Genomic DNA, 14,389 nt, shown 5'->3' on the forward strand with positions numbered 1-14,389 from the left:
TTCAGCTGTGGACAAATCTACATAGGGACCACCAAATGCAGCGTTCAAACATGAATCAAGGAACACGAGAGACACTGCAGACTGGGTCATCCAGGAAAATCAGCAGTAGCAGAACACATTATAAACCATCTGGGGCATAAAATGCTGTTTGAAAACATTGAAATTCTGGACCATGCCAACAACTATCAAGTCAGGATGCACAGGGAAGCCAGAACACAGAACACCTAGACAACTTCAACAGGAAAGAAGAAACCCTGAAAGTAAACAAAGTTTGGCTACCAGTCCTGAAAAACACCAAAATCAAGATCCAGCAAATGCAAATGAAAACCACCCAGGGTAAATGGGGTTTCCCAGCAGACAATGGATCATTAATTAAATAGAAACCCTGAGGCCTTGCCATTCAACAACAGACCAGTACTCATATTAACATGTAATTCACTTTCTCTCAACCAACAGTATATACACTCTCTTCCATGCCAGCATTCTCTGAAGATGCCAGCCACAGCTGCTGGCAAAATGTCAGGAACAAACCTGAAAAACCCACAAAAAAATCCCAAGAACTAAATAGTTTGTGGGTGGCACTTTCTGTAATGATTTACTAGGGACCAACCTTTAATTCCAATATTTGCATGCTTCACAGAAAAATAAATTTCCTAAGAATGTATTGTAGCCTTTTTTAAAAGGCTAAAAGATCAGTCTTGATAATTAAGCTGAAATAGTCCAAGCAGGAGCAGGAGCAGCAGCAGCAGCAGCAGCGCTGACTTTAGAAACAAATCTCTGAAGGTAAGTGCTGTATAAATAACCATTTGTGTTATCTTACTGAACAAAAAATAAAATAAAACAACAACAAAAAACAAATCAAGTTCAATCAGCCCTCCAAATTTGCAGTTTTGACTTTCATGGATTTGATTATTCACAGATTTGATTAATATCTTCTCTCTAGAAATCTCCAAGTTATCTAGTGTGATCCTGTTGTCAGCCTCCGACAAAGGTCATGCTGGAAGACCTAGATATTCCTAGAGAGAACGTTTCTCTAGGCATTTGTAGGTCCTCCAGTGCAATTTTAAATTTTAAAAACTGCTTTTCTTTTCTGGTACCAGAGAAAGTGTATCTTGAGCTCCTTTCAGGAAAAGCACAAATGTGAATGTAAGGAAAAGATGGAAATTAGCAGTGTTCATGCTTCACAGCACAAGTATAGGCAACTTTTGTATCCAGCAAATAGGCTATTATGAATTTTGAAAATGGTATAATATGCTAATTAAAAATCAAAACATCTGCTGACAGACTTTACTTAGTAAAATAATTATAACATTTATATCTAAAATAGATTATGATAGGACATCCACTTAGGAAGCCATGGGCTAGAACCAGGGATCCCTGAACTGGTTTTAATATAATTGTGTGTGTGTGTGTGTGTGAACATTGGCAGAAAAAATATTTCCCCCATACATTATCACTGCATCCAATAAACTGAAATCCAGAAATCCCATACACGATTAGACTTAGAGCTAATTGATAAGAATAATCTATGATAACAGACAGGTGAAAAAAGATCAGTGTGCTACTATATAGCCCTAGGATGGAATGAAACTCTGAGCCTTATCCTTTTCTCAAAGCTGCTCCTACATGAAAATTATGATGAGAGTGTTAGCTGTAGATCTCTATTGCCTTCTCCAAATGGTGATTTTTGTTCGCACTCTTTTCCTGTGCTCCTCAGTCGTCTTATTCTCAAAATTCTTCCATTTCCCCTCAAAATTGCTTCACTCACAGAATATTCCTCTTTGAATTTTCATTGGGAAATTTGCTCCATAGAGAGAGAAAGACTGTAAGGACTGTACATTACATGCTTACTTGAAGTGAACATGCACTCATCAATTAATACAAAAAAAAAAAATGCTCATTCTAACCTACGCTGAGTAATGCGCTAGATTTTAGGAGATATTTGTGCCTGGGTGCAAATCAGGAAAGGACACAATTCCAGATGATCTCACATATATCTGAATATGTGGACATGCAATGTGAACATGTACAGTGTGCCATATGAAGAGTCCTAGTGAGAGCACTCTTGTTTAAGATGAGGCAGGAAACATTTGGATTTCAACACCCAGAAGTATCAGACAGAATGGATGAGGAATTATGGAAGATGCAGTCTGAAAGACTATGCCTCTTGTTAGTAAGTTTATATTATATGGAAGACTGTAGATAGGAAATTTTCTCCCATAGGATATTTACATTTTCAAAAAGCTTTCCTTACTTTGTAGGCAGTAGACAGAAAATTCATTAGAGGTGGTTCTTTGCCAGGAATAATGGTGCTTTATTTTTATTATCAAGGATCTGTAGTATAAATGTTAAATAACATTTATGCAAGTTCCACTGGTTCAATGACCCTATTCTAGTTTCCACTAGCTGTCAGATCTAAACCCTTTTTTTTTTAAAAAAAATCACTTGTTACAAGTGGGTCATGTCTTAAAATGCTGAACATAAAAGAAGATCCAAAATTATTCAGAATATCTTTTCAGAGGCTAAATCTATTAGTAGGGAGTAAGCAATTATTTCTCTGAAGATGCCAGCCACAGATGCTGGCGAAACGTCAGAAATACACTCTGCTAGAACATGGCCACATAGCCCGATAAGCCCACAAAAAACTATGAATGCCGGCCATGAAAGCCTTTGACTCCAAGTTTTAGAACTTTGCAATGTTTGGAGCAATTCAAAAACATTTTGGGTCTTGAGCTGGGAAAATCTTCCCCTATAATGTTTTTGGTGTTTTTGATCTCTGAAGAATAGAAAACTAACTGAAGTTCATGAACATTTTCAATTAAATATACTTTTTGTCTGTTGTTTTGCTTTTTTCACATTCCACCTAACTAACTGGGACACCATTGTCATTTTTATATTGCCCTGTCAGCAGCACTAGGAATGGAGCCATTAGACAAGTACATGTTCAAATACAAAGGATTCAATTTTCTCCAAGGTTCTGTTACACCAGAATACATTGATTCACTGGAGGATTTCAAAATCAGAGACAGTGACATTTTTCTGGTCACTTTTCCAAAATCAGGTAAGACGAAATATTTTACTCAGAAAAGAAAACCCAGTTGGACAAAGCAGGGAATGGTTAATTTATCTCGCTTCGTTTTGCCAGGTCTCTCTAATATAAACCAGATCATCATGCCCTTCCAAGTTCAAATCCTGGATCAAAGTTGTTTCCCCATCTCTTGACCTGGCAATCAGCAGCAACAGTTTCAGCTCAGTTGCCAAGGCTATCCAGACTATTTGAGGTGGGGACAGTTTATGGCAGCAATGTCCAAACTCTGGTCCTCCAGTTGTTTTGGAATCAGCTCCTAGAAGCCTTAGCCACCTTTGCTAATGGTTTGAGATTCTGGGAGCTGAAACACCTGTAGGGCCAGAGTTTGGACATCAGTAGTTTAGGGGCTAGCACCTTATGTGGCTCTCCCCTCTCCTATGTTGGTAATAATAATAATAATAATAATAATAATAATAATAATAATAATATGCTTTATTTTTATACCGCTTTTCCGAGGTGACCAAAGCGGTTCACAGAATCATTTAAAACTTACACATTATAAAAACAACCTCACAAAAACCAATAAAAATTGAACAACATGCAATAAAGACATGCAGCTCTGTCTCTTCACTCCGTATTTCTCACTACCTATTAATGTTGTAATGGCTTTTCCTACTCCCATGTTTTCTGAATAAATGCTAACATAAAAGGGGGAAGAAACCCCAACAGACAAACTGGCCCTCTCAATACAACTGAAGCAGCTTCCCCAGAAAGGCAGCACCAAAAAGAGTGACCCTGCTGGTAGTGGGCCCAGCACCAAGGCAGCTCCTAATATCCCTTTTCAAGCAAGGGAGCAGGTGATGTCAGTGCTAGTTCAGCAGCTGCTAAAATACTTCCCAGGGAGCCTGCTCTTTCAGGTATATAGATGATCCTTCTGAGCAGATGGCAGGTAGGTGTTCTTCATGAAGAGTGGCCACAATAGTAGATAATGGAATAGCTGCAGACTTCTCTTTTCTGGAGGAATCATGGGAGTGCTTTTTCTCCCTGGTGTGCTGACTCTTTTCTAATAACAAAGTACAGATGAGTTCATGATAATTTAAAATAAAATTTTTTAATTACTGTTAAGGTAATAAAATTCAAAGATTTAGCTGTGTTAGTCTGTACAATCAGTATGTAAAGAGATCTTGCAGCACCTTTGAGACTAACTGAAAGAAAGAAGTTGGCAGCATGCAAATTCATAAACTTAATTATACTTCCTCAGATGCATTTGTTACAGTAATCAGACTGTTTTCTGCCTAGATGGGAGGGAAAATATTGTTTGGTTTGAATGCTAGTACTTCCTGTGCTTCAGGCTATGTTATAGGTCTTGACACCACTGTGAGCTAGACGGGAGGAAAGACTGTATTACTGACACAGCCAGGGAGTTATGGCATTCAGGGTTGTTTATTTAAGGCAATTAAAAATAAACACTTTTGGTTACTTTGCAGAAATGGCCAAAAGGAAAGTTACTTTATAAGCAGATGGAACAATCATGGTAACTCACTATGTTTGGGGGCTATGGAATGATCATGGCAACGAATACTGTTCAAAAGTAATATCCCAAATCCTGAACCTCCTCTATTTTAATGTCTGTTCATTTGATTCAACCACAGTTGCCTAGGCTTCCCTTCCTGTCCTTCCTTCGTTTCTCTCCAGCACTACAATTTAAATATGTTCCCTGAGAAATAGCTGCAACCTTTATGCTACCCTGAAAGTAATAGGTATGTTGATGCATGGGCATTCATTAAATCAGGCCTTTCATATTCACACAGGCACCATATGGACACAGAATATTTTGAGCCTTATTTATCATGAAGGTCATCGAAATGGAACTGAAAACACTGTCCTAATAGACAGAGTTCCATGGCTGGAGTACAATGTCTGCAATAGAGATTATGGTAATCGGCCATCACCTCGTCTCTTTTCTACCCATCTGCCCTATTATTTAGTGCCTAAAGGATTAAAAAATGGAGCAGGAAAGGTAAGGCCTGATACTTCTGTAATTTCATTTACTTATTTTGTTGCCATGACTTTGCTGTAAAGAATCTATAGGATATTTAGAAATTAAAATGAGAATGATTTAAAAACTGAGATACAAAGGTCTTCTGAGAATGAACATTGTCAGCAAACTCTGCTCAGTCATCAGAGGCATACAAGGATGAAGCATTTTCCAGTTCCTGACTTACATGCTGTGAAGGTTATAATGGGGTAACAGGAAAATGCTCAAAAGGAGATGCTTTATTTCTTAATCAATCTGTTGCAATAATTACTTTGTACAGGATAAAGTCACCTTAGGATTGCCATAAATCGGACATGACTCGAAGGCACACAACAACAACAACATTAATGTACTTCCGCTCAGAAGTTGGTTCCATGGTCAATAAACAGACAATACAGCACCTTATAGAGCACTCTTTTGCCCTTGACCAACATGTCTTCAAAATCCTCCTAAACCAAAACCAAAAAGGTCTCTACCTGCTTTACTTTATGTTGGAGGCAAAAACCACAGACAATAAAACTCCAGGTCATTTTGCTTCCTCTTGACCACAACTCTGGAATCAGAATTAATTTCCTGCTCAGCTAAGCAAACCCACTGGTCCCTTATCACATGAGGAAAATTGGAAAGTTAAACTGGTCACAATGCAAGGTCATCCAGGGCATTAGGGACAATTTCACAATTGCTTTTCAGTTATTCACAAACTGGTTAAAAACCAAACAAAGTGAGGTGAAGCAGGGAATAGGCATTTTCACAAAAATACCAGGTTTTCATTTCCAGTTCATTCATGAATTTGCTGTCTTCACTGAATTTGCTGTCAAAACTGAAATTGCAACAGTCTGAAAACCATCTGCTGGATTCTGTCTGTTGCCAGATTTCCCATGGTTCCTTTGCTGTACCAAGGAGAAGGAGGCAGCCTTGTTTTTAAAGGGACACACACACACCTCTTTCCCTCGCGGGGCTGATCTCCTCCTCCTGCAGCCTCTAAGGTAACAATTGGTGGGAGAGCGAGAGAAAGAATGTTTTGGAATTCCTCCTGTACAGGAGGGAGAAATGGAGGATATGTCCTGGAAAAGGAGGGCATATGGGAGTTTCAGCCCTTGCTGAAATCAGGGAGGTTTATGGACCAGCCACCTCTTCTTTCTCTCTAGTGTGTGTGTGTGTGTGTTTATTTGTGTGTGGTTTTATGGGAGTTTGCAAAGGGAAACCACTGCCTTCCTTCCTCTGAAACAGCTTATCGGGCAAAGAGTATTTTCCTCCCTGGTTTCCCTTCTCTCTCTGGACCATGTATGTGTATGCACTTGTGGAAATGACAGTTTTGAGCATGCACAAAAAAAGTTATTTCCAAGCTATCAATGGGATTTGTCCTCATCTGTCTGAAACCCAAATTCACTTTCAACCCACTTTCTTGCATGAGTAATGTGCTTTTAACCCGTTGTTGTGCTCTGTGTGTAATAATCATTAGCAAATTTGCTTGCTTTTCCGGGATGCCAATGCTTTAACTATTTTTGGATGGAAGCTCATAGATACCGATGTGATATGGGTAACCTTTGGCATGTCACACACACTCAGCCCCCCCAAAACCATGGTGGGTTCACCTTAGGATCACCATGAGTTGTAAAGAACTTGAAGGTACAGAACAACAAAAACAAAAGTTAAAATTCCTCTCCTTCAGCAGCTCAGAGGCTTTTCAAGTTCACTGGGCTCTTTTCATATAGAGATGTTTAGTCATGCAGGGGCAAAAATTCAAAGAATGAGATACACCAATTGCTGGAATCATGTTTCACTACCTTAAAGAGCAGTAAAATTAATATGAAATGAGAGGATATTATGAGAAGAACTGTATTTGAGAGAAAAGTCCCATTCCTATGATTGGGTGATCAGAATATTTGACCTCACTAGAGATTTTTAATATCATTGTTTCTGCAGATTATCTATGTGGCCAGAAACCCAAAGGATGTGTTGGTCTCCTACTATCATTTTTTCAACATTACTGTCAAACTGGAAAAAATAGAAGATTTTGACATTTTTATGGAGAAGTTTTTGGCTGGTAAAGGTAAGCATTAACAGATTTGAATAGACAGTTATCTTTGACTCCATCACTTATAGTGTTTACCCCAAAACTGAAATGTGGAATGAGGAATAATTTCCTAAAACCACACATTTGAATACAGATAACATGCAGTGTGCAACATATTGGGCAGAGGAAAAATCAAATTTGGATTTATTTAACATGTAAGGAAACAGAGAAAGAAGAAAAGCTATGGGAATAATATAAGGTTCCTAAGCAACTGCCCATGAGAGCATGGCATCAAGGCTTGGAGATAGAATAAGGTGGCCATTCAGAGACAGTCTGATTCTGTATGTCTCCCATCCTGAAGTGACTTGGAAGCTGACTCGCATGTCATTTGAGTAGAATGTGGATGTGAATGTTTGGGATATTCCTCAATATATTTCTGATTGATTATTTTTTAGTTAACCATATTCAAGTGGCTTTTTATTATGTTAAAATGGAAAGTACTGCTACCATATTTTGAACATATCATGAGATGGTAAATTTGATGGTATTAGCAAAAGAGGAAGAAAGCATTGCAGGTGGATCAACCCAGTCAAAGAAGACATGGCCCTGAGCTTGCAATATTGTAGCAGGGATGCTAACAAGAAGAAATCTTGGAGGTCTAGAAGCTAGTCCCTTTTCCTGAAGGACTGTGTTCGCAGTATGAGGTGCTTCTTGATCCCTCGCTTCATGTGAGAAATCAAGTGAATGTGATCGCCAAGAGCGCCTGTTATCAGCTTCAACTGATACGCCAGCTGTGCCTTTTCCTGGAATTGGATGACCTCAAAACTGTAGTACATGCACTGGTAACCTTTTGCAATGCGCTCTACATGGGGCTACCCTTGTGCCTAGTCCGGAAACTTCAACTGGTACAGAATATGGCAGCCAGATTGATTACAGGAACAACTAGGAGCGACCATATTGCACCAATACTGAAGTCACTCCACTGGCTGCCTATTAGCTTCCGGGCACAGTAAAAGGTGTTGGTTATCACCTTTGAAGCCTTACATGGATTGGGCCCAACCTATTTAAGGAATCGCCTGCTTCCATATAATCCGCCCCGTGCACTCAGATCCTCTGGGAGGAATTTATTGCAACCTGTACAGACTAAACTGAAGGCAACCTCCCAGAGGACCTTCTCCTCTGTTGCTCCCACCCTACGGAATGGCTTGCCAGATGAGATCTGCCAAATATCGAACTTAGATAGCTTTTAAAAAGCGGTTAAGACGGATCTCTTCTGGCAAGCCTTCCTGGAATAGCCCCCAGCTACATATAGATTCCCCATACTTGGGAGTATTCTGTATTTGTACAATCCCAGCCATGATGAGTTTGCCCACTGCTTTTGTGCTATAATATCATGTGATTTTAATATAAATGTGTTGATTTTAATGTTTGAATTTTAATCTTAGAATGATTTAATTCCTTTTTAAGGGGGGTATTATTGCTATCTCTGTACATCTGTATTATTTTAATTGTTAGAAGCTGCATTGATTGTTTCTTACAAATAAGCGGGATATAAATAAAAGATTTATTTATTTCCTGATCTGATTGAAATTGGGCTCCCCCTTAAGAAGCAGTCAGGTAATTGCGTCCTTAAATTATGAGTGGAGCCTGACATGGCTACAGTAACCTTCTACCAGATTCCACCTGTGCAACAAGATGGGTAAAGATGAGTGAGCCAAGGTGACTCATGCATTGGTAATAATTCATTTTGACTACTGCAATGTATTCTGTGTGGCAATGTGTGGTCCACTGGCTGTATCAATTTCTAGATGTGTCAGCAAAGCCATTGTGTGATGTGCTTAGCCACACTGTCATTTTGCCCCCTAGCTTCTCTAAAGATGAAGGGTAGTTTTAAAATGTGTTAATAAAAGAACAGTACACAAACTAATCTCCAATGTTCTTGCTGAAATGAAGAGACAGAGCAAAATACTGGCCATATTTGATCCTTCTAAGTTCAGAAAGAAAACCTGATTGCCTGGCATGACAGTTCTGTTACAGGAAAAGAAAGCAGTCCTTATTTGTTCTCAAAATACTTTTTGCATAAAATATTGTACATATTTTTTTTATCTGGTGAGTTCATCAGTTTAGCAAATACAATACTGGGTGCATGGTGTGTGCATCATTCCCAAGCTGAAGATGGGCCCATGATATAGTGCTGCCTGAGGCACTGTGCAATATGGTGTCTCACTCCATGTCATGACTGAAAGCCAGCAAGATTAGATGTATCATCTCAATTCAAAACTGGAGATAGGGAACATACTGTGCTGTACAAGTCTCAAGGCAGCAGGAAGGCTTCAAATAGTGACAAGAGGATTTGTGGGAGACACAAGTCTCTATTCTTTTTTCCTGAAAATCATGTTCATGAGGCGGCTTCCTTATTGTGTATAGAGAAAGCAGCAGTCCTTGCATAAAATTTAAGCATTCAGAACATCTGTCTGAGACCAAAGCTGCACTGGAACGGTGCTGAACACAGCACAACAATCTACGATGTCAACATCTGCTTTCAGCTACTCTAACATTTACTCTGTCTCTTACAAGTATTAGGTAATTTCTGGCTAGACCATATAGAAGGCTGGTCTGCTAAGGAGAACAACTTCAATATTCTTTTCCTTCTATATGAAGAAATGAAAAAGGTAAGGCACAGCACAGCTTCCCCACTTGGTGTTAAAAAAACTATGCAAACTTGTTCAGATTTGTGACAGAGTCCAGGGCTGAAGGACAGAGCAGGAAAGTGGGGACAGTCTAGAGGAATGAGGGCTTATATAACAATAGATTGAAAGCTAATGTCGCTGTTGCCTCTGTTTTCCCACCAATCTCCTCCTTCTCCCCCAGACTTTAATTTGAGAAAGTGTTAACCATTTGCATGTCCCTTGCTGGTGAGCCTTTTCTGTCTTAATAATGTATCTTGAAATATATGCTTTATATTCACCGATATTCTACATTGAGTGGCAGGAATCAAAGATGGAAATACAAGGGGAAATCTGTCCATATCTTTGATGTTACAAAGGTTTTCCAGCTTTCAGATATTTATGTCTATGGGTTTTTTCTCCAGACTCTCAAAGTGGCTGAGAAGAGAATCAGCAAAACTACAATGTATTAAAATTATAAGCGATTGAAACTATACAACAATAACATTAAAGTAGCAACAATTTAAGATATTCTACCACACTACCTTAACAGCAGACTAGTGTATGAAATTGGACTGCTGTAAAATGATTTTTATTTCTTTATTTCTTACCAAAGTGTTCTTAAAGTCCAGTCTAATGGGTGAAACAGGTAGGCTGTAGTGACCTCTAGTCATGACAGATGTCATAGTTAATCCACTTTTCATCATAGGATCTGAGAAGCAATGTGGTGAAAATATGTAACTTCCTAGGAGTGACACTGACTGAAGAGGAGTTGGATGACATTGTGGATAAGGCTTCATTTGACAAAATGAGTGTGGATCCTCGGTCTAATTATTCATCCATGCACCCTGAATTCCTAGATTTCTCCAAAGGACGCTTTTTGCGCAAAGGTAAGTCAGGGGCCAATGACAATTAGTGTGGTGGGGCTTGTGTGAATGACCCAGAAGCTTAGCTGACCTCTTGAGGTCCTCCATTTTTCTTAAATGTCCTACGTTTTGGGCTAAATTTTATCCTACAATTGCCCTACGTTTTGGTCTAAATTTTGTCCTACATTTCATCCCGGTTTTTAGTAGAGAATTATGGCAACAAATGCAGTGAGGCTGAAAGTCAATTTTCTGCCCCAGGACCCTCTGGGAGCTGCATGAAGTGTCAAAAGTGGTAAAATAAAGAAACAACCAAAGTGGCTGGAAGTCTAGTTCTGGTTTTGAAAAAGATAGCATTTACTAAAACGTTAAATTGTGCAGGGGAGATGTTTAAATCTGTTTAAAAAGTGAACTGAAATTCCAGCAGGCTTCCAAAAGGGGCAATTCATTATCCTTCTTTTTGACCTTAAAAAAAAAAGGCACAGGTGAGGAACACGAATTAATGCTACTGTTCAGGAGACATAACATCTGGATGAGTCAAATGAACCACACCCCTGTTGTGGGAGAAAGGCAGGATATAAGTCCTGGAAATAAATAAAATAAAGAAAGACAAGAAAACTTTAATTTTGGATTCTATGTATTTTGTATGATCAATTTCCACATTCCTGAGCTTCAGGAAATGCTAGGAAGTCTTGCTACTGTGCCCTGGGGGCTTGTGACTTTCATCTTACAATGGGCATGGAACAATTGACAGTTGTACAGTAGTGGTGCATCAAATAGCATCAGTTCCCCACAGTAAGGATTATGGCTTTAGAGCACTACCCCCATCAGCTCATGGATAATAGATGCTAATCATCACTTTCATCTCCATTCCTCTCTCATTGTTGCACCAGGTACTGTTGGAGACTGGAAAAACACGATGACAGTTGCACAGAATGAAAGGTTTGACAGTATTTTCAAGGAGAGGATGGAAAAGCTGCCCTTCAAGTTCTGCTGGGATATCAATGAATTTTGAAATATAATGAACAAATCTGCCTCTGGTGCTTTATACAGACCTTTACTTTGGTGCAGCAACAAATTTGTCTCAACTTGTTTCCAAATCAGTTTGCACATTTTGGTGGGTAAAATGGACACAGTTTTAATGTTTGAAATGAACGGGTTTGATATTGACTCATAAGTAGATATGGGAGAATTTTAAATCCTATATTTTGTATGATGTATTCCTTCACTCCCTCATGGTGGCTATGGCAAAATTATATATTTTACTATTACACTGATATCTCTCTTTCTTCCCCATTGATTGCCTTAGAAATTTTACTTCTTGGGAAACTGGAGCTTTTTAAAGTAGATTTTGGGCAGGAATGCAGATGCAGGAGAAAGAATCCTTTTAACAATATATATCTCCATGTGAGCTCCATAACTGATTCATGAAGGGGAGCTTTACATGTGATGCAAAAAGTAGTTTGGTTTTAAGATAGCCAACCATCTTACATACTGTTTCATATTATATATTTTCTGACCACATACTGTATTGTCTCCTGAGTTTCAAATTTCACAACAATAAGAAGAAACTAATTAAAAAATTAGTGGATGAATACATTTTGAAACCTAACAAAACAAAAAGGGTAATCTGATTTGAACTTTAAAAAAAAGGTAAAATGATTGATCTAAATTGAAATTTTAAAATGAACTTAATCTTAGAATTAAATTACTATAAAACATATTACTTAAAGGAGAGACATGGCCAAACAGCCAACAGATTTTACATTTTCCAGCTGGTCACAATCCATAACATTCTGCTTAATTTTATATACCCTGCAAAACTTCAGTGAAAAAAGAGGAATCATCAGAAACCTGAATTATTAAATGATAGAATAAATGGTCATGAATTTGTTTCTGTAGTATTTGAAGTGTGTTTCAGTGCAAATGAACAGACATACACTTCTACTGCCAAGGAAGCCTATTTTGAACATATTTTGAGTTTCTAGTGAATATGAATTTCTTAAAAGAGATATATTGAAAATGAATTTTCATTCATCCAATTCAGCGGGGTGCATATGGAAGTAGACTTTAGTCTACGAAAGCTCATGCTACTAACATAATTCCTTTAATCTTTCCTTAAACTGTGACACACACTGTGTTTACATACATAGGTAAAGTGAAGGGTTAGAAAACAGGTAACAATGTAGAGATTGGAGTGTTGGATACTTCCTATATCACTGCTTTTGCTTGTTGTTTTTGACGCTTCTGTAGGTACAGTAACTCTGTTCACTTATATTTAGTGTAACATGGGCCAAATTGAACATTCAGTCAATAAATCAGTCCATGAAAACTTCAGATCAGCCAACAGCCATTCAAAAAAATCTGTTATTTTTATTGACTCAGACCTTTGATCTTTATGTACACCACTCTGAAATCTTCTTGAAGGCACTATGAGACGGAACAGACTGGCAAGTTAAGCCACCTTCCGGAAAGCTTGGGAGCATGGTGTTTACACACCGCATGCTCCCAAGCAACCTGGAAGCTGCACGGAGGCCATTATTGAATCAAATTTTCAGTCTTTATGTACACCACTTTGAAACCTTCTTTGGGAAGAAAGCGCTGTGTCTCCATTTTGAAATTACTTAAACTGATAAATTTGCACAGAACATGCATGGCAACCCATTGCTTTTTGCTTCTGGTTCACACATGTTCTAAGCTCTACATATGCCCAAAGACACTTTATATATCATTTTGCTTTTTAGGCCAAAGACCTGGTCCAGGTGGGGGAGTGTTGGAACTAAAGAAGAATAAAAGCTTGGATTTAGTAATTAGTGACACAGGGAGCTCTAAAGTGCATGCCTGCCTCTTGGTTTTCATCTGTTTTGTTTCTTGATCTGTATGTTGAAGCCTTTTCTGCTTCCTGGCTGCCTGCCTATCTAAGTCAGTACCCTCTTCTTGCAAAGTTAGTGTCTTTTCATGAGCCTTTGTTCTGAGAGGGACCATCCATGAGGCTCTCACCTCAGGAGGCCTCCCATTCACACATGAGAGTCAGCTTTAGGGACTCTTGTTGTAAAGTATAGGTGATCTTCTTTTGTCTATCTTCTTTTCTACCCCAGATGGATTTCCTGCAGTAATAAATGTAAGGTTTACTTTTTAATTTTACCAGAGCATCCTCTATATTCTATCATAAGCTCAAATATGTTGCACTGGCATCAGTGGGTGACACTGATGTTGAGTGAACAGAAGTAACATAATAGCTAACACATGTTGGTATTGCATACATGGAGGCAAAGCTGACTCTCCTTGCATGATCCTCTCACTCTGTGATGAGACAGTCCCAAATAAAACAAAAGGCAGGACTAGAATACAAACTGTGACATAGAAAGGAATAACGGGAAATCACAATAAACAGATAAGCCATGGGCATAGGAAAACTCAAAAGATGGGAAGATAAGCAGCAGAAAAATTGAACAATACACACACTGTCAGAAGCAGCACCACACATATAGCAATGTGGAATGTGAGAAGCATGAGCTAAGGGAAGCTACATTGTTAAAAAAAAAGGAAATGAAACGCATAAAGAAAGCAATACTAGGGATGAGTGAGCTAAAATGGACAGGAATGGGTCATTTTGACTCAGACAACTACACAGTGTACTACTCAGGAAATGAAAAAGACACAAAGAAACAGCGTGGCCTTCATACTAAGGGTGATCTGGCAAAACAAGTACAGTGCACCCTTGCCTTATGTGGGGGATCTGTTCTAGACACCCCCCCCCCCCCGGCATAAGGCAAG

General features: G+C 38.7%; 1 protein-coding gene across 1 annotated transcript in view; it reads left to right on the forward strand.

Moving 5' to 3' along the window:
• LOC121919101 (amine sulfotransferase-like) overlaps positions 1–14,389 on the forward strand; it is a 28,253-nt gene extending 13,864 nt beyond the window's left edge. The window contains exons 2-7 of the mRNA XM_042445341.1: positions 2,909–3,061; positions 4,840–5,048; positions 6,993–7,119; positions 9,661–9,755; positions 10,459–10,639; positions 11,506–14,389. Of these exons, the coding sequence (XP_042301275.1) occupies positions 2,909–3,061; positions 4,840–5,048; positions 6,993–7,119; positions 9,661–9,755; positions 10,459–10,639; positions 11,506–11,627 (887 nt within the window). The 3' untranslated portion in view covers positions 11,628–14,389. The remainder of the gene's footprint in view (positions 1–2,908; positions 3,062–4,839; positions 5,049–6,992; positions 7,120–9,660; positions 9,756–10,458; positions 10,640–11,505) is intronic.

This window comes from Sceloporus undulatus, chromosome 1 (genome assembly GCF_019175285.1).
Source record: "Sceloporus undulatus isolate JIND9_A2432 ecotype Alabama chromosome 1, SceUnd_v1.1, whole genome shotgun sequence".
NCBI classification, from domain to species: Eukaryota; Metazoa; Chordata; class Lepidosauria; order Squamata; family Phrynosomatidae; genus Sceloporus; species Sceloporus undulatus.